At 41.4% G+C, this 23,574-nt stretch overlaps 1 protein-coding gene, 2 long non-coding RNA genes and 3 other non-coding genes across 7 annotated transcripts; 4 read left to right on the plus strand and 2 right to left on the minus strand.

The window, feature by feature from the left end:
* The first annotated feature begins 81 nt into the window (after positions 1-81).
* trnag-gcc (transfer RNA glycine (anticodon GCC)) lies at positions 82-152 on the plus strand. The gene has a single exon. It is a non-coding gene; the product is annotated as a tRNA-Gly (tRNA).
* A 1,034-nt stretch (positions 153-1,186) lies between these two features.
* On the plus strand, positions 1,187-1,257 carry trnag-gcc (transfer RNA glycine (anticodon GCC)). Its single transcript has one exon. It is a non-coding gene; the product is annotated as a tRNA-Gly (tRNA).
* A 1,333-nt stretch (positions 1,258-2,590) lies between these two features.
* On the plus strand, positions 2,591-2,661 carry trnag-gcc (transfer RNA glycine (anticodon GCC)). The gene has a single exon. It is a non-coding gene; the product is annotated as a tRNA-Gly (tRNA).
* Positions 2,662-3,449: 788 nt separating this feature from the next.
* Positions 3,450-7,915, minus strand: LOC109867697 (uncharacterized). 2 transcript variants are annotated; one of them, XR_002251839.2, is made up of 5 exons: positions 7,573-7,915; positions 6,482-6,573; positions 4,822-4,942; positions 3,997-4,128; positions 3,450-3,905 (listed from the first exon to the last, which is right to left on the minus strand). It is a non-coding gene; the product is annotated as an uncharacterized LOC109867697 (long non-coding RNA). The 2 variants fall into 2 exon arrangements; XR_002251837.2 differs by having other exon boundaries at positions 6,505-6,573; positions 7,573-7,910.
* Positions 7,916-13,228: 5,313 nt separating this feature from the next.
* LOC116356381 (protein VAC14 homolog) lies at positions 13,229-14,216 on the plus strand. Its single transcript, XM_031802149.1, has 3 exons — positions 13,229-13,317; positions 13,419-13,569; positions 13,700-14,216. Exons 1-3 carry the CDS (start codon positions 13,269-13,271, stop codon positions 13,863-13,865), a joined length of 366 nt encoding a protein of 121 aa, XP_031658009.1. The 5' UTR covers positions 13,229-13,268; the 3' UTR covers positions 13,866-14,216.
* A 2,738-nt stretch (positions 14,217-16,954) lies between these two features.
* Positions 16,955-22,482, minus strand: LOC109867164 (uncharacterized). Its single transcript, XR_002251777.2, has 5 exons — positions 22,111-22,482; positions 21,962-22,015; positions 21,240-21,539; positions 18,893-19,133; positions 16,955-18,204 (listed from the first exon to the last, which is right to left on the minus strand). It is a non-coding gene; the product is annotated as an uncharacterized LOC109867164 (long non-coding RNA).
* Positions 22,483-23,574: the final 1,092 nt, after the last annotated feature.

The following is a 23,574-nucleotide window of genomic DNA, read 5'->3' on the forward strand; positions in this document are numbered from 1 at the left end:
ACAATGGTGTTCTTCTTTTTTTAGCCACTCCACCTACTCGCATTGTTTGAGGCCGGGAACCCCCTTTAATACTCTATCTAAGCATTGGTGGTTCAGTGGTAGAATTCTCGCCTGCCACGCGGGAGGCCCGGGTTTGATTCCCGGCCAATGCATGTTTCATTTTAGGGCGGCAGGTAGTGTTTTCAGACCTCGCCAGTGACTGTTACTTGTAAATGAGTCTTAGGGCTAGAGCGGAAGCCAAATTCCTTTTGGACCTTGTGTACATTTTTACTAAGGACATGCCACTGACTTTGAGTAAAGCCATGTGTATGCGGATGACTCTACACTATACAAGTCAGCTACTAAAGCGACTGAAATGACTGCAACACTCAACAAAGAGCTGCAGTTAGTTTCAGAGTGGGTAGCAAGGAGTAAGTTAGCCCTAAATATTTATAAAACTAAAAGCATTGTATTTGGAACAAAACACTCACTAAACCCTTAAGCTCAACTAAATCTTGTAATAAGTCACGTGGAAATTGAGCAAGTTGAGATGACTAAACTGCTTGGAGTAACCCTAGATTGTAAACTGTCATGGTTTTCAGACCTCGCCAGTGACTGTTACTTGATTTGATTTGATTTGTTACTTGTAAAAGAGTCTTAGGGCTAGAGCGGAAGCCAAATTCCTTTTGGACCTTGTGTACATTTTTACTAACGACATGCCACTGACTTTGAGTAAAGCCATGTGTATGCGGATGACTCTACACTATACACGTCAGCTACTACAGCGACTGAAATGACTGAAAGCATTGTATTTGGAACAAAACACTCACTAAACCCTAAAGCTCAACTAAATCTTGTAATAAGTCACGTGGAAATTGAGCAAGTTAAGATGACCAAAATGCTTGGAGTAACCCTAGATTGTAAACTGTCATGGTCAAAACATATTGACGCAGTAGTAGCTAAGACAGGGAGAAGTCTGTCTATAATAAAGCGATGCTCTACCTTCTTAACAACACTATCAACAAGGCAGGTCCTACAGTTTTGTTGCACCTTGACTACTGTTTGAGGAGTACTGTTTGACCGGAAAATCGGGCACAACTGAGTTTGAGAAATTCCTTGTTCCCTGACAATGGTGTTCTTCTTTTTTTAGCCACTCCACCTACTCGCATTGTTTGAGGCCGGGAACCCCCTTTAATAGTCTATCTAAGCATTGGTGGTTCAGTGGTAGAATTCTCGCCTGCCACGCGGGAGGCCCGGGTTCGATTCCCGGCCAATGCATGTTTCATTTTAGGGCGGCAGGTAGTGTTTTCAGACCTCGCCAGTGACTGTTACTTGTAAATGAGTCTTAGGGCTAGAGCGGAAGCCAAATTCCTTTTGGACCTTGTGTACATTTTTACTAAGGACATGCCACTGACTTTGAGTAAAGCCATGTGTATGCGGATGACTCTACACTATACAAGTCAGCTACTACAGCGACTGAAATGACTGAAAGCATTGTATTTGGAACAAAACACTCACTAAACCCTAAAGCTCAACTAAATCTTGTAATAAGTCACGTGGAAATTGAGCAAGTTGAGATGACTAAACTGCTTGGAGTAACCCTAGATTGTAAACTGTCATGGTTTTCAGACCTCGCCAGTGACTGTTACTTGTAAATGAGTCTTAGGGCTAGAGCGGAAGCCAAATTCCTTTTGGACCTTGTGTACATTTTTACTAAGGACATGCCACTGACTTTGAGTAAAGCCATGTGTATGCGGATGACTCTACACTATACAAGTCAGCTACTAAAGCGACTGAAATGACTGCAACACTCAACAAAGAGCTGCAGTTAGTTTCAGAGTGGGTAGCAAGGAGTAAGTTAGCCCTAAATATTTATAAAACTAAAAGCATTGTATTTGGAACAAAACACTCACTAAACCCTTAAGCTCAACTAAATCTTGTAATAAGTCACGTGGAAATTGAGCAAGTTGAGATGACTAAACTGCTTGGAGTAACCCTAGATTGTAAACTGTCATGGTTTTCAGACCTCGCCAGTGACTGTTACTTGATTTGATTTGATTTGTTACTTGTAAAAGAGTCTTAGGGCTAGAGCGGAAGCCAAATTCCTTTTGGACCTTGTGTACATTTTTACTAACGACATGCCACTGACTTTGAGTAAAGCCATGTGTATGCGGATGACTCTACACTATACACGTCAGCTACTACAGCGACTGAAATGACTGAAAGCATTGTATTTGGAACAAAACACTCACTAAACCCTAAAGCTCAACTAAATCTTGTAATAAGTCACGTGGAAATTGAGCAAGTTGAGATAACCCTAGATTGTAAACTGTCATGGTCAAAACATATTGACGCAGTAGTAGCTAAGACAGGGAGAAGTCTGTCTATAATAAAGCGATGCTCTACCTTCTTAACAACACTATCAACAAGGCAGGTCCTACAGTTTTGTTGCACCTTGACTACTGTTTGAGGAGTACTGTTTGACCGGAAAATCGGGCACAACTGAGTTTGAGAAATTCCTTGTTCCCTGACAATGGTGTTCTTCTGTTTTTAGTCACTCCACCTACTCGCATTGTTTGAGGACGGGAACCCCCTTTAATACTCTATCTAAGCATTGGTGGTTCAGTGGTAGAATTCTCGCCTGCCACGCGGGAGGCCCGGGTTCGATTCCCGGCCAATGCATGTTTCATTTTAGGGCGGCAGGTAGTGTTTTCAGACCTCGCCAGTGACTGTTACTTGTAAAAGAGTCTTAGGGCTAGAGCGGAAGCCAAATTCCTTTTGGACCCTGTGTACATTTTTACTAACGACATGCCACTGACTTTGAGTAAAGCCATGTGTATGCGGATGACTCTACACGTCAGCTACTACAGCGACTGAAATGTCTGAAAGCATTGTATTTGGAACAAAACACTCACTAAACCCTAAAGCTCAACTAAATCTTGTAATAAGTCACGTGGAAATTGAGCAAGTTGAGATGACTAAACTGCTTGGAGTAACCCTAGATTGTAAACTGTCATGGTCAAAACATATTGACGCAGTAGTAGCTAAGACAGGGAGAAGTTTGTCTATAATAAAGTGATGCTCTACCTTCTTAACAACACGATCAACAAGGCAGGTTCTACAGTTTTGTCGCACCTTGACTACTGTTCATAGAGGGGAGGGGGTAAGACGGAATCAATCAACAACAGCTTTTGAGACACGATTCGATCCCTCCTTGGGGCACTACTTGATTGAGTAACTAAAACAATAAACAATCACAATATAGTGACTTTTGGTCAATTATAACATGCATTAATTATAGAATTGTCATTTTTTAATGATAAACCTTTAAACTGCAATCTCTCCTCACCACTCTATTTTTAAGCTCCAGATGACAAAACCTGCACACAGCCCAAGGGTTGCAGGTCTGCCGACTTCCTTCTGGTCACACATTGTATTAGGAGAAATATCCAATTAACCAAAGACATTGCTTTAACTGTAAATGTACTTTATTGAAGATATTTTCCTCAAATAAAATGTAGCAAACATAAAATAAACAAGTTATTACAATTTATTTACATTGGGTCTAGTGTGTGTGTGTGAGAGAGGGAAGCATGTTTTTCAAATCAGAAAAAAAGTACACAGAATTTCCTAAAACTGTACACACAAGTCTTTTACAATATTATCAATCACACATGGATTTGATAGGCATTTAGAGCAGATATTGATAATGAATATATAGGAGTAGATATCTCCAATCCTAAAATAAAATGCCGCAAATATTAAATAAACAAGTAATTACAACTTATTTACATTGTGGATAATGTGTGTGCATGTTTTTTTATTTTTCCTTGTCAGCCACCCATCTCTGCTTTGTCAGTCTTGATAGGCCCAGTGTATGCACTTCTGGGTGAAGCTGTCAGGCAGTGGTGGAGAGCATGGCAGATCTGAAAGACAGGCACAAAGTGACAGTAAGTATACAGCTCAACAACATGTCTGTTGGTGTGGGTGAGCATATGTAATATAATTCTGAATTACCTGTATCCATCTGGTAATCTTTAAAAGTTTCTCCCTTCACGGCCAGTGTAGTAGGAACTGGTGCAGCTGGTAAACTAAATATCACACCAGTGTACTGCTGTGTCTGCAGCTGAACTGCTGAGCATGGCAGATCTAAAATAGAGAGGCACAATTTTCTTAACTGACAATAATCATACAACTAAATAGACTGAATGAGTGGAAGGCCTAGATTCAATCAGATCAAGCGTTAACCGGCGATAACCAACACCCGCATAACTGATGTTTTGGCGGTGTCTGAGGTGTAACTGCGTTGGATCTGTCAAATCGGTAGTTCTTGATCATTGCCACAAAACTACACCAGTCCTACTCGCATTAAGTTCAAAACTAGAAAGTATAGGTTATATAGAAACAATGACGCTCAAATTCAAAATCATTAAACTAAATAATGAGGATTTCAATCGGCCTAATCGAGGTGTAGATTACATCTCAAATTCCAGTGTTCTAACTTGTAAACAGGGCTGCATGAGATTTCTGTTAATGCGACTGTTAGGTATAATGCCAGGAGCCGCTTGTGAATTTGACAGCTCTAACACAGTTCCACCTCAGACACCGCCAAAACGACCTCTATGTGGATGTCGGCTAAAGCGGACATGATTGAATAGAGCCCCAAGTAAGGGAGAGTATGCATGTGTGTATACATGCCGGTGTAGCAGATGCAGGGGCAAACGACTGCAGCTGTGAAGACTGTGGTTGTCAGATTTAAAAGAAGAACAATTTTCTTAAATTAAAATAATTATACAAAACAGATTGAGTGATTGAGTGTGTATATGTGTGTTTGATAAATACCTGGAATATATCACACTGCTTCAGGTCTACAAGCATCTGGAAGTTCCAGCGTGCCACTCCAAGCCTGGAACAGCTTGGTGGAAAGACGGTTACCAGTCACCCACCGATCAGGTTGGAAGATCTGAAAAATAGGCACAATATAATTTTAATGACAAAGCCTTGACGACACACTAACCTAAACAGAACAAACTATGGGAGGCGCATAGTAGTACATAGAGCCATGACCAAATGGAACTCCGTTCCACATCAAGTAACTGATGCAAGCAGTAAAATTAGATTTAAAAAACAGATAAAAATACACCTTATGGAACAGCAGGGACTATGAAGACACACATGCATACACACTATAACATACACACTGTACACAAAGATGTTGTGTGTTGTAGATATGTGGTAGTAGAGTAGTGGCCTGAGGGCACACATTTAATGTATTGTAATGTTTTTTAAAATTGTTTAACTGCCTTAATTTTGCTGGACCCGAAGAAGAGTAACTGCTGTCTTGGCAGCAGCTAATGGGGATCCATAATAAATACAACAAATGTGTGTGTGTATCTGGCAACCCACGTAGCAGACTTAATTTTCCCAACTGCTCATTGTACTTGCCCTTGCAATCTGATGTGTGTGTGTGTGTGTGTGTGTGTTGTGTTATTATGACTTAGAAGTGTCAACCTGACCACATCCTTGTAGAAGGAAATCAGTGATTAGCTAGGGAAAAATTACTATCAACAGTGTTCAGTAAAAAGGATATAAAATATTCAAATCTGGATTGACAACTAGGCTAAATCATGTGAAGTTATAAACCTCTAGGGATTAGTCTACACTCAAGTTAAATAAAGGATGCAAGACATGAGCTCAAGGACCATGCCTCAGGTCTACCTGGCATGATGACTCCTGACTGTCCCCGTCTCTAGTCCACCTAGTTGTGCTGCTTATCCAGTCTCTGCTGTTTCTGTCTGCAGCTATGGAACCCTGACCTGCTCAAGGCTCACCGGAGGTACTAACTCGTCCCAGACCCGCTGTTTGATCCTGTCTCTCTGTCTCAACCTCTAAATGCTCAGCTATGAAGAGCTAACTGGTATTTATTTGGGGCGAAACTGTAGCCTAGTGGTTAGAGCGTTGGACTAGTAACCGGAAGGTTGCAAGTTAAAACCCCCGAGCTGACACGGTACAAATCTGTCATTCTGCCCCTGAACAGGCAGTTAACCCACTGTTCCCAGGCTGTCATTGAAAATAAGAATTTGTTCTTAACTGACTTGCCTGGATAAAGGTAAAATAATCAAATTTACTCTTGAGGTGCTGAACTATTGCACCCTCTATAATTTGACACTGCTGGTCATCTATGAATGTTTAAACGTCTTGAAGAATAATCTGGCTAAATGGTTGTACTCTTTTATAATCTCCACCAGCACAGCCAGACGAGGACTGGCCACCCCTCAGAGCCTGGTTCCTCTAAGTTTCTTCCTAGGGAGTTTTTCCTAGCCACTGTGCTTCTTTGTCTGCATTGCTTGCTCTTTGGGGTTTTAGGCTGGGTATCTGTATAAGCACTTTGTGACAGCTGCTGATGTAAAAAGGGCTTTATAAAATACATTTGATAGATTGAGTTGCTGACATGAATAGAAGCATATACAAGCAATCTAAATATGACAGTGAGCTGTCTTACATTTCCTCAATAGGAAGTTGTACCTTAAGCCAACACTTTTTCCTGGTCTTTCCTGCTGGGGACAGAGGGCTTCAGGTTTGGGAATGGAGGGCCTAGAGAATTGGAATATTAACAATAATGAGTGTCCACATTTATGAATGAATGATTTTCAATATGAGTTAGCTGTGTATCTCATCTGATTGAGAATAGCTGATTGTTAAGGGATTTTTATGAATAATTACTAAATGAAGTATACATTTAAATCAGAACTATAACTAGACAGAATACTACTATATTACTGTATGGATGTATGAATCTTATTATAATACTGAATGTAATGTGTGTAGTTTTTGTCAAGAATTAGGAGGGCTTTCTGTTCCTTGTTGGAAACGAATGGAGCTATTATCAGACTGGCTGGAATGCTGTGTTCCTTACAGGACATCCTGTCTCTACCCAGGGAGGGGAAAGACCTTGGGCTAGTAGTAGATTATTTAACAGGTGGTAGACAATGTGTGAAGGCTTGTGAACTATACTGCCATTGTATCGGAGTGGAGAAAGGACCTTTTAAAACCTATGGCGTCATTTTTAGTATATAACCTGATGTAAATTGTACTATGATGAGTACTCCCGAGAATAAACGCTATTGGTTGATTTTGAGACTGGTCTCTGTCTATTTTATGCAAATACGTTTCTTAGAAATGGGCAGATTCCTTTAACACTGATATACTGCATGTCTATTTTCTTTTGAAAATCTGCCAACAAATCACGCAATTCTGTCTAGTGAGAGTGCACACAACCATTAGCTTATTTTAACAAGTCAAAAATAACGTTTTGTCAAGGGACCCAACGAATATCAACGACGCTAGCCTACTACTGCACCCCATAATCAACCAACTTGCCAAATAGTAGTGACAAGGCTATATTTTTGTCAGTAGCTTAATTTACTGTAGATCACATTATTACACACCTAGCTAGCTAGCGATAGCATAGCTAGCTCCAATGAAAGAACGAATGACAACAGGCTTTTAAACAAAATATATATCTAGCTTGTAAGATTGCATGTAAAACAACTTTACAGATGATTCCAAAGTTTGAAAGCAAAGTTGACTTACCAGTATGCTGCTCTCTCAGGGACTAGAGTGAGGCATCCAGACATGAGGTCAGCTGGCGTCGTTAGCATTAGCTAGCTAGCAGCGCCAGTATGTCAGAAATGAAAGTATATATATCCAGCAACTATGTCAAGGTCAAACACGAAATAAACTATGCCATGCTGACTTCGTAAGATAAATCAAATCGGACTGAAATCATTAACAGGCTGAACGTACATTTATGTGACTAACTAGCTAACTTTAGCATGCCAACTCAGTGACCAGTGAATCACCTATTCCTGTTTACAGAGTGTGCGTCCCTCTCCCCTCCCACCTGCTGCATGGATAAACGCCAATTAGTCAACATGTGCCCAGAATTATATTACATTCGGGTTGGTTTACAAGCCACATTGACAATGCTTTGGAAACTGTTCAAAGCGGTATAGCAAAATAATCCCCACGTGAGGCACTGTTTTGATTCACGGCCAATGCATGCACACCTTTTGCTCTGGTACTGGATTTGTGTACATGGATTACACATTTGGCATTGCTGTGTCTTGTACCATGAACAGATTCAATAAACTGTTTTTACTGTATCCCCCCCCCCCCCCCCCCAATGTTATATTTTAGTTTATTGTCCTCTGATGGTTTTCCAGTACACAATATTTCCAGTAATCACATTGCTCTGTTTCATTCAATGAGATCACTGGCAATAATCAATTCATCATTTACACCTAGAGGTGCACCCAGCTCTAACATTAGCTACTATTTAGCTTGAAAGAGTTTTCTGATAGCTCTGATTTTAAACAACCTCTGTTTGATTTCAGATTTGCTCTGCATCACAGGAGTCTGGGTTTCAGCAACATCTGCTTCTCACTCCCACAAGGTAAGTGCTAAGTGATTTTGAATGGTGCATTTAGTCATTAGATCAGTTTCATTAAGAAACAAAAAAATTAAGATATAAATTAAAGTGCTGTTTGATTGTCCACAGCCTAACCTTTGGAACATCTACATTTTAAAAAGTCTAATAAATCCATTTAGTATAGCCTACACCTTCACAATATATCCATTATTTATTTTAGACAGGTCTAAAGAAACATGATATGAAGAAAATGTAGTCTATTTCAGAAGAACAGAATAGCATACTCTGAGTTGTCCTTATGGTAATGGTATGATGGCAACTTTGCGTTTTTTTCTTCTTCTGTTATTTCTTACATTATTAGCCCAGAAAATGTTTTGAGTTATTACATACACTACCGTTCGAAAGTTTGGGGTCACTTAGAAATGTCCTTGTTTTTGAAAGAAAAGCACATTTTCCCATTAAAATAACATACAATTGATCAGAAATACAGTGTAGACATTGTTAATGCTGTAAATGAGTATTGTAGCTGAAAACAGATGATTTTTTGTGGAATATCTACATAGGCATAAAGAGGACCATTATCAGCAACCATCACTCCTTTGTTCCAATGACACGTTGTGTTAGCTAACCCAAGTGTATCATTTTAAAAGGCTAATTGATCATTAGAAAACCCTTTTGCAATTATGTTAGCACAGCTGAAAACTGTTGTTCGGATTAAAGAAGCAATAAAACTGGCCTTCTTTAGACTAGTTGTGTATCTGCAGCGTCACTATTTGCGGGTTCGATTACAGACTCAAAATGGCTAGAAACAAATAACTTTCTTCTGAAACTCATCAGTAATGAGTTCCTGTCTCAGCCTCCAGTATTTATGCTGCAGTAGTTTATGTGTCGGGGGGCTAGGGTCAGTTTGTTATATCTGGAGTACTTCTCCTGTCCTATTCGGTGTCCTGTGTGAATCTAAGTGTGCGTTCTCTAATTCTCTCCTTCTCTCTTTCTTTCTCTCTCTCGGAGGAACTGAGCCCTAGGACCATGCCCCAGGATTACCTGACATGATGACTCCTTGCTGTCCCCAGTCCACCTGGCCGTGCTGCTGCTCCAGTTTCAACTGTTCTGCCTTCTTATTATTCGAACATGCTGGTCATTTATGAACATTTGAACATCTTGGCCATGTTCTGTTATAATCTCCACCCGGCACAGCCAGAAGAGGACTGGCCACCCCACATATGCTCTCTCTAATTCTCTCTTTTTTTTTCTCTCTCGGAGGACCTGAGCCCTAGGACCATGCCCCAGGACTACCTGACATGATGACTCCTTGCTGTCCCCAGTCCATCTGACCGTGCTGCTGCTCCAGTTTCAACTGTTCTGCCTTATTATTATTCGACCATGCTGGTCATTTATGAACATTTGAACATCTTGGCCATGTTCTATTATAATCTCCACCCGGCACAGCCAGAAGAGGACTGGCCACCCCACATAGCCTGGTTCCTCTCTAGGTTTCTTCCTAGGTTTTGGCCTTTCTAGGGAGTTTTTTCTAGCCACCGTGCTTCTACACCTGCATTGCTTGCTGTTTGGGGTTTTAGGCTGGGTTTCTGTACAGCACTTTGAGATATCAGCTGATGTACGAAGGGCTATATAAATACATTTGATTTTATTTAAAAACAACAGACATTACAGACATATATAAAAATGTAATAAACTTTCAACTAAAGACACACAAATGTTCCACCCCTTGGGATTGTTGGTAGTTTGTTACCCATTACTTTGGGATTGTTTGTAGTTTGTTATGCCTTACCTTTCTCGCCACTGGGATTGTTTGTAGTTTGTTATCCATTACCTCTCTCTCTTCTGGGATTGTTTGTAGTTTGTTTCACGTTACTGCTCTCTCCTTGCTCTCCGTCCCTCCAGGCAGCTCTGTCTGCTCCTGCACGCGGAGAACATCTTCCACTCCATGGCAGACATCCTGCTGAAGGAGGAGGACCTGAAGTTTGCCTCCACCATGGTGCAGAGGCTCAACACCATCCTGCTCATCTCCGCATAGCTCTTTCAGCTGCACAACCAGCTCAAACACCTGCGCACTCAGGTAATATAAAATTGTATTTGTCTCATGCGCCGAATACAATAGGTATAGACCTAACAGTGAAATGGTTACTTACAAATTAGGGTGGCTGGAGTCTTTGGCAATTTTTAGGACCTTCCTCTGACACCACCTGGTATAGAGGTCCTGGATGGCAGGAAGCTTGTCCCCAGTGGTGTACTGGGCCGTACGCACTAACCTCTGTAGTACCTTGCAGTCGGAGGCCAAGTAGTTGCCATACCAGGTGCAACTGTAGAACATTTGGAGGATCTGAGGACCCATGCCAAGTATTTTCAATCTCCTGAGGGGGAATAGGCGTTGTTGTGCCCTCTTCACGACTATCTTGGTGTGTTTGGACTATGACAGTTCGTTGGTGATGTGGACACCAAGGATCTTGAAGCTCTCAACCTGCTCCACTCCAGATACAATCCTATTTCACAGTAAACAAATTGACAACAGAATTTCAGCATGCTTATAGGGAGGAACACTCAACAAGCACAGCATTTACACAAATAACTGACGATTGGCGGAGAGAAATTGATGATAAAATTATTGTGGGGGCTGTCTTGTTAGACATTATCGATCATAGTCTGCTTGTGGAAAAACATATGTGTTATGGCTTTACACCCCCTGCTATAATGTGGATAAAGAGTTACTTGTCTAGCAGATCACAGAGGGTGTTCTTTAATGGAAGCCTCTCAAATATAATCCAGTTAGAATCAGGAATTCCCCAGGGTAGCTGTTTAGGCCCCTTGCTTTTTCCCATTTTTACTAATGACACGCCACTGACTCTGAGAAAAACCAGAGTGTCTATGTATTTCGTTTGACTCAACACTATACACGTAAGCTACTACAGTGACTGAAATGACTGCAAACCTCAACAAAGAGCTGCAGTTAATTTCAGAGTGTGTGGCAAGGAATAAGTTAGCCCTAAATATTTCTAAAACTAAAAGCATTGTATTTGGAACAAAACACTCACTAAACCCTAAACCTCAACTAAATCTTATAAGTTGAGCTGACTAAACTGCTTGGAGTAACCCTAGATTGTAAACTGTCATGGTCAAAACATATTGATGCAGTAGTAGCTAAGATGGGGAGAAGGCTGTCTATAATAAAGCGATGCTCTGGCTTCTTAACAACACTATCAACAAGGCAGGTCCTACAGGTCCTAGTTTTGTCGCACCTTGACTACTGTTCAGTCGTATGGTCAGGTGCCACGAAAATCACTTGGCTCAAAAATCACTTGGAAAATTGCAATTGGCTCAGAACAGGGCAGCACGGCTGGCCCTTGGATGTACACAGAGAGCTAATATTAATAATATGCATGTCAATCTCTCCTGGCTGAAAGTGGAGGAGAGATTGACTTCATCACTACTTTTATTTATGAGAGTTTGTTGAATGCAAACTCTGTCTAAACTACTGCCACACAGCTCGGACACCCATGCATACACCACAAGACATGCCGCAAGAGGTCTCTTCACAGTTCCCAAGTCCAGAACAGACTATGGGAGGCACACAGTACTACATTGAGCCATGACTACATGGAACTCTATTGACGCAAGCAGTAAAATTAGATTTTTTTAAAACACCTTCTGGAACAGCGGGAACTGTGAAGCTACACAAACATTGGCATAGACACAGGCATACACACACACACACACACATGATAACATACACACTATACATACACATGGATTTAGTACTGTAGATATGTGGTAGTGGTGGAGTAGGGGTCTGAGGGCACACAGTGTGTTGTGAAATCTGTGAATGTATTGTAATGTTTTTAAACTTCCTTAATTTTGCTGGACCCCAGGAAGAGTAGCTTCTGCTTTGGCAGCAGCTAATGGGGATCCATAAATACAAATACAAAATACAGTCCCGTCGATGAGAATGGTGGCATGCTCGGCCCTCCTTTTCCTGTAGTCCATGATAATCTCCTTCGTCTTGATCACGTTGAGGGAGAGGTTGTTGTCCTAGCACCACATGGCCAGGTCTCTGACCTCCTCCCTATAGGCCATCTCATCGTTGTCGGTGATCAGGCCTACCACTGTTGTGTCATCAGCAAACTTAATGATGGTGTTGAAGTCGTGCTTGGCCATGCAGTTATGGGTGAACAGGGAGTAGAGGACGGGACTGAGCACTCACCCATGAGGGGCCCCAGTGTTGAGGACCAGCGTGGCAGATGTGTTATTACCTCCCCTTACCACCTGGGGGCGGCCCGTCAGGAAGTCCAGGATCAAGTTGCAGAGGGAGGTGTTTAGAGCCATGGTCCTTACCTTAGGGATGAGCTTTGAGGGCACTATGGTGTTGAAAGCAGAGCTGTAATATCTGAGTGGATGATGCTGTATGGCTGGCCACCTGGATCTGGGTCATTTTCAATTCAGGAAGTTTCCAAATAAAACAAATTAAGAATTGGGAAAAAGTGACAGAGGACTTTAATTTCAATGAACTTATTGAATGGATTGAGTTGTAATGTGTGTCTGGTGCCCTTGTGTGTGTCTGGCGCCCTCTGCAGGAGAGCAATGCCCTGTTCTGCTGCCTGTACCGCTCGCTCCTGGTTTTACAACCCTGTGGCCACCTTGTCCCACTGCTTCCTGACAAAGAACTATCGCCATGCCTACGACCTCATCCAGAAGTTTTATCCTTTCTGCTTGTCTTTGATATACATTTTGCATATCAGTATTATTACACCTCATAGTGTATTTCTATTGGTGTGTATATTATACTATATTTCCTTTATGTAAGCCATGTAGTGGTGACTTGGAGGTGACTGTGGAATTCCTCATGGAAGTGGACAAGCTTGTTCAGTTGATCAAGAGCTCCATCGTTACCTGTGAGTCTCACAGCACCAATATTAGACCTGAACACACACACTGAACGGCATCACACAGCACTACACACACACCTGTCTCTCATCTTTCTGTGTTTATCTAGACTTACATCTTCAGCTGCTGGAGGTGGAGAACAATCCGTACCTGATCAAGGCCCTGCACGGCCTGCTGATGATGCTACTGCTTCAGACCCTTGCAGCTTCTCTCTCTCACCGCCTGCGCTGTACGCCTAACCCAGAGCTCACGAGGACAGTGTGAGTAGTACTAATGATTGTGTTAATTTGGTGTGCCTACAGTGTGCAGTATTCCATTCCCATGGCCACTGTCACTACAATATTATTCCCTATACAGTTATTTATTTCATCCCCATGTTTTTGGTTTCAGGGATAAGTCGAAGTACATTGAGTCTAAGTCTGTTAGCATCAAGCTTCCGGCATATGCTTACATGGATTACAATGAGCAAACACCTGGAGGTGCGCCACCAGCACTCAAGCCGTTCCAATCACAGAGACAGGGAGTTGGTGCTGTGACATGGTGGGACAAACTTTGACCCCTGAGGCAGGGCACTGCATCAAGCCTTCACCTACGGATGGAGACGCAAACACCCCAACCAACAACAAAGTTAAAGGACTGATTGAAGACTGCTCACCACTCATATAGGAGCACCTTTGTGCTTATATCGTTTTTAGCCTTTGAAAATACTGTAGGCATGAAGAACATTGAGTGGATTTTCTTTTTTAAACAATTGTTTTTTTTACTTTGGGATTTTGACAAGGAAGCCCTTTATCTACTTCCCCAGAGTCAGATGAACCCGTGGACACCATTTAAGAATTGTAAGCATGCTAGCAGATAGACTTTCAGTCATTGCGCTAATGCTAGTTAGCATTGGCTCGCAAAACTACCCCTAACTTCCTTCATACTGGACACACACATAAAAATTGTATCCACAAGTTCATCTGACTCTGGGGAAGTAGATAAAGGCCTCATTTCCAAAATCCAGAAGCATCCCTTTAAGTGCTTTTTTGTTGAGTTGCATACATAAACTCTCATGCAGACACTGCACATACAGTGCCTTGCGAAAGTATTCGGCCCCCTTGAACTTTGCGACCTTTTGCCACATTTCAGGCTTCAAACATAAAGATATAAAACTGTATTTTTTTTGTGAAGAATCAACAACAAGTGGGCCACAATCATGAAGTGGAACGACATTTATTGGATATTTCAAATTTTTTTAACAAATCAAAAACTGAAAAATTGGGCATGCAAAATTATTCAGCCCCCTTAAGTTAATACTTTGTAGCGCCACCTTTTGCTGCGATTACAGCTGTAAGTCACTTGGGGTATGTCTCTATCAGTTTTGCACATCGAGAGACTGAAATGTTTTCCCCATTCCTCCTTGCAAAACAGCTCGAGCTCAGTGAGGTTGGATGGAGAGCATTTGTGAACAGCAGTTTTCAGTTCTTTCCACAGATTCTCGATTGGATTCAGGTCTGGACTTTGACTTGGTCATTCTAACACCTGGATATGTTTATTTTTGAACCATTCCATTGTAGATTTTGCTTTATGTTTTGGATCATTGTCTTGTTGGAAGACAAATCTCAGTCCCAGTCTCAGGTCTTTTGCAGACTCCATCAGGTTCTCTTCCAGAATGGTCCTGTATTTGGCTCCATCCATCTTCCCATCAATTTTAACCATCTTCCCTGTCCCTGCTGAAGAAAAGCAGGCCCAAACCATGATGCTGCCACCACCATGTTTGACAGTGGGGATGGTGTTAAGGGTGATGAGCTGTGTTGCTTTTACGTCTTGCATTGTTGCCAGAAAGTTCAATTTTGGTTTCATCTGACCAGAGCACCTTCTTCCACATGTTTTGTGTGTCTCCCAGGTGGCTTGTGGCAAACTTTAAACAACACTTTTTATGGATATCTTTAAGAAATGGCTTTCTTCTTGCCACTCTTCCATAAAGGCCAGATTTGTGCAATATACGACTGATTGTTGTCCTATGGACAGAGTCTCCCACCTCAGCTGTAGATCTCTGCAGTTCATCCAGAGTGATCATGGGCCTCTTGGCTGCATCTCTGATCAGTCTTCTCCTTGTATGAGCTGAAGGTTTAGAGGGACGGCCAGGTCTTGGTAGATTTGCAGTGGTCTGATACTCCTTCCATTTCAATATTATCGCTTGCACAGTGCTCCTTGGGATGTTTAAAGCTTGGGAAATATTTTTGTATCCAAATCCGGCTTTAAACTTCTTCACAACAGTATCTCGGACCTGCCTGGTGTGTTCCTTGTTCTTCATGATGCTCTCTGCGCTTTTAACGGACCTCTGAGACTATCACAGTGCAGGTGCATTTATACGGAGACTTGATTACACACAGGTGGATTGTATTTATCATCATTAGTCATTTAGGTCAACATTGGATCATTCAGAGATCCTCACTGAACTTCTGGAGAGAGTTTGCTGCACTGAAAGTAAAGGGGCTGAATAATTTTGCACGCCCAATTTTTCAGTTTTTGAATTGTTAAAGTTTGAAATATCCAATAAATGTCGTTCCACTTCATGATTGTGTCCCACTTGTTGTTGATTCTTCACAAAAAAATACAGTTTTATATCTTTATATTTGAAGCCTGAAATGTGGCAAAAGGTCGCAAAGTTCAAGGGGGCCGAATACTTTCGCAAGGCACTGTACCTTCCTGTTTAACCCTGCTGGGACATTAGTTTAGGCCCACCCAACCCTAGTTGTGAGAGGACCTTATTGTGACTGGAGGACAATCCAAACTTGAATTCAGGGCAGGGGAAACCTCTTGCATCGTTTGTTTTAAAAACAAACTTTCTTTTCTTACTATTTAAAAGGCTTGTTACTTGGCAAGCTCATATTCCGCAATGGTCCCAAAAGCCCTGTACAATGGAGACAGCACGATTATGCTCCTCAGACTAATTTTATGCTCTTTCTGTTGCTCAAAGCTTAACTGGACATGCTTCTTGAACAGTGTTAAAACCTCTCTTTCCCCCCCCAATCCATCCTTCCCCTCTCTCACATTCTAATTTAATACTCCTCTCTTCAACCAGTCTCTTCCCCTCACTGACAGCCTTTTTCTCTTTCGAACGCTTGTTACCTTCCTCTTCTAAGTGCTAACATCTGCTTCCTGGGCAACCCTGCTGCAGACATGTCTTATCAAGTGAAACTTTTAAAAAATAAAGTTGACCATGTGTAATAATTTCCATTAGCTCGTATACTCTATGCATCAGTTTCTGAACAGTAGGTGGCGTCAGTCATACTTTTATGGATAGTGATTGATCTGTGGTAGGTGTTATGTAGATAGTTATGTTATGTAGATAAATCATTTACACAACTACATTTTTAGCCCATTTAAGATACAAGGAATTAGAAGCAAGTTTTATTCGGATTGCCATTAGCTTTTGCCGAAGTGATTCCTCCTGGGGTCCACAAAACAGTTACAGTCTAAATACCACTAATACCACTATCACTATTTGTCATACAGTAGCTAGCAGCCAGAGCAGTAACAAGTGGGGCAGGACTAAATAGGTGGGGGCTCATGTTAAACAAGAATGATGACATGGTATGTCAGTTCCTATGAATATGCAGGGTTTGTTTACAGCTGATGTGCTTCAGTGATGCCGTCCAGACCTATTGCAACAAGCAAAGGAAGAGCTCCAACTCGTTAGTCTTTGAAGTTAACGTGTCTCCTGTGAGACTCCCCAATAAAAGAGCATTTCTTTGATCTGGAGTTCTTTTGAACACACCCTCTATGCAATGTCGGCAACTGCGCAGTGCGACATCTTAACACAAATGCCATACACGTGACAAGTCAAATTACCACACCTGCCACCCACAGCTACAACTCATTGAGTGACAAAATCATACATGGTTGAATAGACAATATCCTCATTTGTAATGGTGCCAAAGGTTTCTAGCAGCTGATATGGACCATAGAGCAAGGCACCTCATGACAACTTTTGACATCCATTGTATTTCAAACCTGTGAATACCAGTTGATATGTACAGAATGTAATTGCAGTGTTAGCTTAAGCCCTGTGGAGTTACTTCTAGTCCTCATTATAAAGATGTAATCCCAGAAATGTTAAGGATGTTTGAACAAAAATCAAATGGTATTTCCTCACACCTAGTGCATTCAAGCTTATGCCATTCTTTCAAGGTCCAATGCAGCAGTTTGCCTCAATATAAAATAATTCAGGGAACAATGAAGTACCTTCATACTGTTCTTTTCAATTGATATGGTCAGAAATGGGTTTTTAAAAGCTTCTTAGCAAAGAGCAATTTCTCAAGCAAGAATTTAGCTCGGACTGAGTGAAGGGCCTTATTAGGAGGGATCTGTAACCTAAAAACTATCCATTATTGACATAGGTTTGAAAGTAATTGGTCTAACTTCCAAAAATCAATCCCACCTAAACAGGCTGAAATTTCAGGTGTTCTTTTCAAAACTGCATTATTTTCACATTATTCCAACCTCAGTGTGGAAATGTATATAAAACACAGAAAAACCTTGTTGATTGCCATGGGCCTTTAACATGCAGTTTTGCCCAACACTGCTTTGGCTGTACAAATCTGATTTAATTCAATTAAAGTGCATGTACTACTAAAGAACAAAGCAAGTAATGAGACCCCTGCAGATGCATTTAAAGCAACTAAAGAAAGATTTCTAACTTGGGTTGAGTGTAACCCATATTGGATACTCTTGACACACAAAGCCCCTAAAGCTTTAAGAGCCATGTTTAGACCAAGTTTCTTACTGGTCAGAGCCAATAGCCCACGTAGTTAATAGACAAAGGACCTCCAGTGAAATATTGAATTATTTACTAGTAATCAAAGTGCTGTAGAGAATTGAAGTCCATGGTCAGGAGATCACCGAGCCTGTCAGATACAAAGTATAGTTAATATAGTACACAATAAGCTAAAGCATAAATTGGAATACCTTTAGACCATAAGAAACCAGATCCCATATTCATCAAGTGTCTCCGGGTAAGAGTGCCTATCTAGGATGAGGTCCCCATTGTCCATTCATTATAATCTAAAACCGATCCCAGATCACCACTCTTACTCTGCTTTATGAATGTGCCCAGAATTACATGTGAATAGACCATAGAGGTAGAAAAAAGGCTGTAGATTGATACAACCAGTCATAGCATGACATTGCCATTGAGGGCTTCCACCAATTTAAAGTAGTAAACTGGGTTGGTGATTCCTATAGAGTGATGGGAGTGATTAGCCAATGATCAGAGCATTCTTTAAAATTGGGTTGCCCATGAATTGTAAATGTCTTTAAGCTGCATCACCACAATCTAGTGACCACAATAAATGACAATATTTGGCTCAGCACTCCAGCACTGCATGCTGTGTATACCTTATTAGCATTGCATGTGTTTTGTTTATTTTAAAACAATATGAAAATCCCTACTTTAAAATGGAGACGGCCACAATGGTACCATCACAGACACCATAATGGCACAGATACAAATATTTGTCCTCTTTCCATCTATGGAATACGCAGACAAATAAACTTAATCTTGAAACTGCAATAAAATTGTGAAGTCAATAATACCTGCACTTAAGTCATCCTGAATTCAGGTCTTCCTGAAACGACATCACCACGGGAGCCTACACTCTAGGACTGGGTGTAGTTTCTCTGAGGAAGTATTTGTGGCATAAATCCTCTGGGACCTGCACCTTCATCTGATTCAGGAGTGGGTTGGACAGGACTAGGCTCTTCACCACTCTCAGCCTCCATGCTTGAATCACTGGTAATCTGGGAGAACTGGTTGGCTGCATTTGGGTTTAATCCACTGTGAAAAGGTGCAAACGTGTTGACTTCCAAAGCAGGTTTGTGGTCCAAGTGCTGTGAAAAGGTGGCTGAGAGTTCCTACTTGGGTCATCTATACTTTGTGGAGAGGAACATTGGCTGGGGTAAGGTTTTGCTTTAATGAAAGCTTTGGGAGGAATGTTTTGTTCAATATAACTAACTGGTAGTAGGGTTTTCCTGACCTGAGTAGTAGTAGCGAATAGGCACTCCTCCATTCTGGCTATAGCCAATATTGGACGGCACAAGGTAGTAGTCTGTTTGGGCAGTTACTGGCCTTGGGGCACCTGTGCTTTAAGATGGGGCTATAAGTAGGGGGCACAGGCCTGCTGTATTTGCAGGTTGGGGAACCATGTTCACTACCTTGCTGACCTAGAGAGGGATTCTTACCAACCTGGCCACTTCCTCCTGAATTGGTGGTGGAAAGTTGCATCTGCCATGGGTAAAAGGTTCTATAGTGGGTAGGATAGTGGACAGGGCCGACATCAAATATGGATATGGGAAGCATAGGTTGGCCAATTCGGTCCATGACTAAAATAGTTGGTGGAGGGTTGATGCTAACCTGAGTAGTAGCCACTCGGAGCTAAATTTTGGCCATAGCCAACATTGGAACGCACAGGGACTCAATGATAGTCTGTTTTGTCAGGATTGACTGGCCTTCGGTGGTTATATTGGCTACCAACACTATAAGGAGCATTGTAGGTGGGGGTATAACTCTGCGGTGCAGGTTTGCTATCTGAACTTCCTGTGATGGGAATGATTGAGCGCAGAAACAGGGCCAGAAATTGGTCCAGGAGAGAGTTTACCATCCTGGTCTCTTCCTGAATGGGAGGTGGAGGGTTTTTTCTGACGGGGGGGTTTGAATGTATATTGGCTATCCATACTGTAAGGAGAGCCATAGCTGGGGTATAATTCTGGGGGGGCAGGTCTTATTTGGGGGCTTGGTGGACCAAGTTCACTACCTTTCTGGACTGAAGGTTTCTTACCAGCCTGGCCTATTCCTGAATTTGAGATGGAAGGTTTAGTTTGAACTAGAAAATAGTTTCCATAGTGGATAGGATCATAGGTATCGGATACAGGGTCAACAGTAGGTTTTGGAGGCATAGTTTGTTCAGTCAGACTTTTGCCAAAATAACCTGGGGAGAGGTTTTCCTGACCCGGGTAGTAGGAACCACTAGGAGCTCCTCCATTTTGGCCATAGCCAACATTGGTGGGCACAGGGTCAGGTTTTATTAGAGTTGGGGGTTTATATTTATACTGACCTACACTATAAGGAGGGCCATAGCTGGGGGTATATCGCTGGAGTGCAGGTTTTGAGAGCTTTCCATTCTGGAGGAATCAGGTTTATTTCCTGTCTGGACAGGAGAGGATTTCTTATCAGCCTGTCCTCCTCCAGGCTGGGGTGTCCCAAATTGGGTAGTAGTGGGGTTCTTTAGACCTTGGTAATGTCCACTGGGAACATTTCCAGGCTGAGGGGGTACTTGAGCCAACCGGTACAGGACCAGCTGCAGTGATTGGTTTGGGAGAAATGGTCCTTTGTCAAAGTTTGTGGGAGGCTTCACCTGGCCTGGGTTATAACCACTTAACATCCTGAGTGGGACCATACCACATTGGAACAGGATAAACTTAAGAAGTTGGGCTTGAATAATACATGGGGAAAGATGTGGTATGCAAGTAATACCCACTGGGATTTGTCTCATACTGGGGGGGACCAATGGCTAAGGGAATAGGGTAAATGGCACAGCTGGTCTTTCCAGTTTGGGGTTTGGTCAAATCCGTTAGCTCCATCTTATCTGGGATAAAAAAAACAACTGCCCTTTACACCTTGGATCTTTCCAATGGGGCTATGGGAAACTTCTCTCTGGGTGTCAGATCCATTGAAAACAGACTAATCTTGGTTTGGGTCTTTTAGTTGGTTCACTGCCAGTTTATACTTTATGCAATACTTTTGATTTGATAACTCGAAAAATGTCCCATGGACATACACTACATGTGTATGATCATTCTCTGACCCTCACTTACATAGATAGACAGGGATTACAGTTTTTGTTCTGTACTTTACCCTAAACTAAATGGGAATTTAAATGCTCACCTTTGTCTTTGTAACATTTTGTTTCTCTGTGACATCACAGGGGGTTGACTGGAATGCCGCCTTTCTGATTAGAGCCAGGACTACTGGTAGAGGTTGTCGGTGGACTTGAGAGGCGTTGGAAGGATATAGTTAGGCGGAAATCTACTGGAGCACTTTTTGACCTGAGGTCAGCAGGAAAAGTGCTACTCCAGGCTGAGGAACTGTGGACCTGGTCATGCTGGCTGGGATAATGTGCAGCTCTGTAGTACTGGGGCTCTACAGTGAGACGCTGTCCACTCTCAGCATAGCCATAACTGCAGCCTGAAATAAATGAACACTTTTAGTACAACATACTAGGAGATTCAAATAAATACAGATGTTCTAAGATTATGTGCAATCTCCTAGTGGTTAAAAAGGCTCATCCTGGGATGACATTTTTCTAAAGAAGCCATTCCACCACTTGTTACATTAATCAGCTGAGGAATGACGCTAGGAAAATGTAATCCCTTAAATTCATAGACTGTAGTCTAGATGCAGGGATTGAAAGTCCATGAGATCAAAATTAAATGTAACCATGTTAACACTTTACATAAAATAATTGTAAACAAATTGTTTACAAACATCAATTATATTTTGGGTTCAGATGGGGTTAACAGAATAATAATACATTTTCATGGATGTGACAATCACAGACTGTAGCTTTTTTTACATTTATTTTTATTGACAATTGAACATTCCCATACCTCTTGGAAAAGATCCAGTTTACTGCTACATTTAACAGGCAAAACAGAACCATGCTGCAAAAGAGAACAGAAATCACTTCAAAATAATTACTAGGCTACCGAAATGAAATTTAGAAGTGAAGAAAAAACTACAATAGAAACATAGTTACCTTAAAAGGTAGGCAGACACAGCCATCATGCATGAGCTGCAGCACACAAGCTATGCTGGTGTTTCGTTATCTGTTTCCAAAAATGTGTGTTTAACACCACAGATTATTGTGCTGACAGAAACATTTGGTTGGTGTCATGGAAAGTATATTTGTCAAATTCTCAAGCAGCTTAACCTGGTGGTAATCAAAACCAGCAAGGTGGAACTTACTCAGGTGCAACCATTTGAGATAATCCTTCAATGATTGGTGGAGAAAACTAGGGCAGATAAGTCTCTGGAGCAGTATGTTCAGATGTTTCCAGAGTAGAAAATATTAGGTTGCAATTACAGTTCTGAATTTTTGACAAGACACACAAAAAAGTAATGTCTTGTATAGTTCTACAAACGACACAGGCTATGTTTACATAGGCAGCCCAATTGTGATTTGTTTTCTCCAGTAATCACATCAGAGGTGTTTCAGAGAAAATCTGATTGGTCAAAATACCAAATAGTGAGAAAAAAAAACAGAATTGGGCTGCATGTGTAAGCGCAGTCATAGTGTTTTGCTATCCATTTCTTCACATTATGCGTTGATCTTAGGCTGCGCAGAGGCAGCCCAATTCTGATTTCTAAAAAATATCTGATTTGAAAAAATATCAGTTAGTGGAGGGAAAAAAATCTTAATTGTCTGCCTGTGTAAATGCAGGCCGACAAACACACAAACTGTGTTTAACATGCCAAACAGATTTTAGAGCAATTAAAAGTTTTGCATGTGAGAACTCAACATTTTTGTTCTCATGGTTGTCCAGTTAAGTGAATGTCTGGGTACTTTAATTGGCTTATAGGTGATGGGGTCAAATTGGGGTCATGATAGGGGCTGCACCAAATGTTTGATGTATTATAATAATTGATTATGCTTATGTTGTATTAATAGAAGGGGAGGGGCTATGGGACCCCTCCTCCTCTACATTTATAGGGTCCTAGACTACAGATTAACAATATATATATATTCATTGTAAGATTTTATAATTATTCCACAGTCTTTTCTAAGTCTCTGCCTCTAATTTTAAAAAATGATCTGAGAAATGTGTGAATTATGGCATAGGGTGGACATATAAATCAACTTGGGGGAGTGGACATTTACTGCTGAGCCTTAGAAAACACTGGAACTATTGTATCTCTTGCAAGTTTGTATAGCTGTGTATGCATGGGCTTGGTCTGAGGAGTAGCAGGTAACGACGTATGCAGTGACATCACAGGGGGTTGACTACAAGCATGATAAAAGCAACTTGGACTTTTCCTATGGGGCAGCTCATGAGAGACATCAGTTGTATGTGTGGTGTTTGATCTTTGACTTCTGTCTACAGCTGTATTTTGAGTAAAATGTTATTATGATTTATAAGTGCACATTTTGAGTATTCCTTATTTGTTAAGTAAATAAAACGGAGCACAGAAAAACGGAACCAACATACGTAAGGCAATTTAT

This window comes from Oncorhynchus kisutch, linkage group LG22, assembly GCF_002021735.2.
Source record: "Oncorhynchus kisutch isolate 150728-3 linkage group LG22, Okis_V2, whole genome shotgun sequence".
Lineage (NCBI taxonomy): Eukaryota > Metazoa > Chordata > Actinopteri > Salmoniformes > Salmonidae > Oncorhynchus > Oncorhynchus kisutch.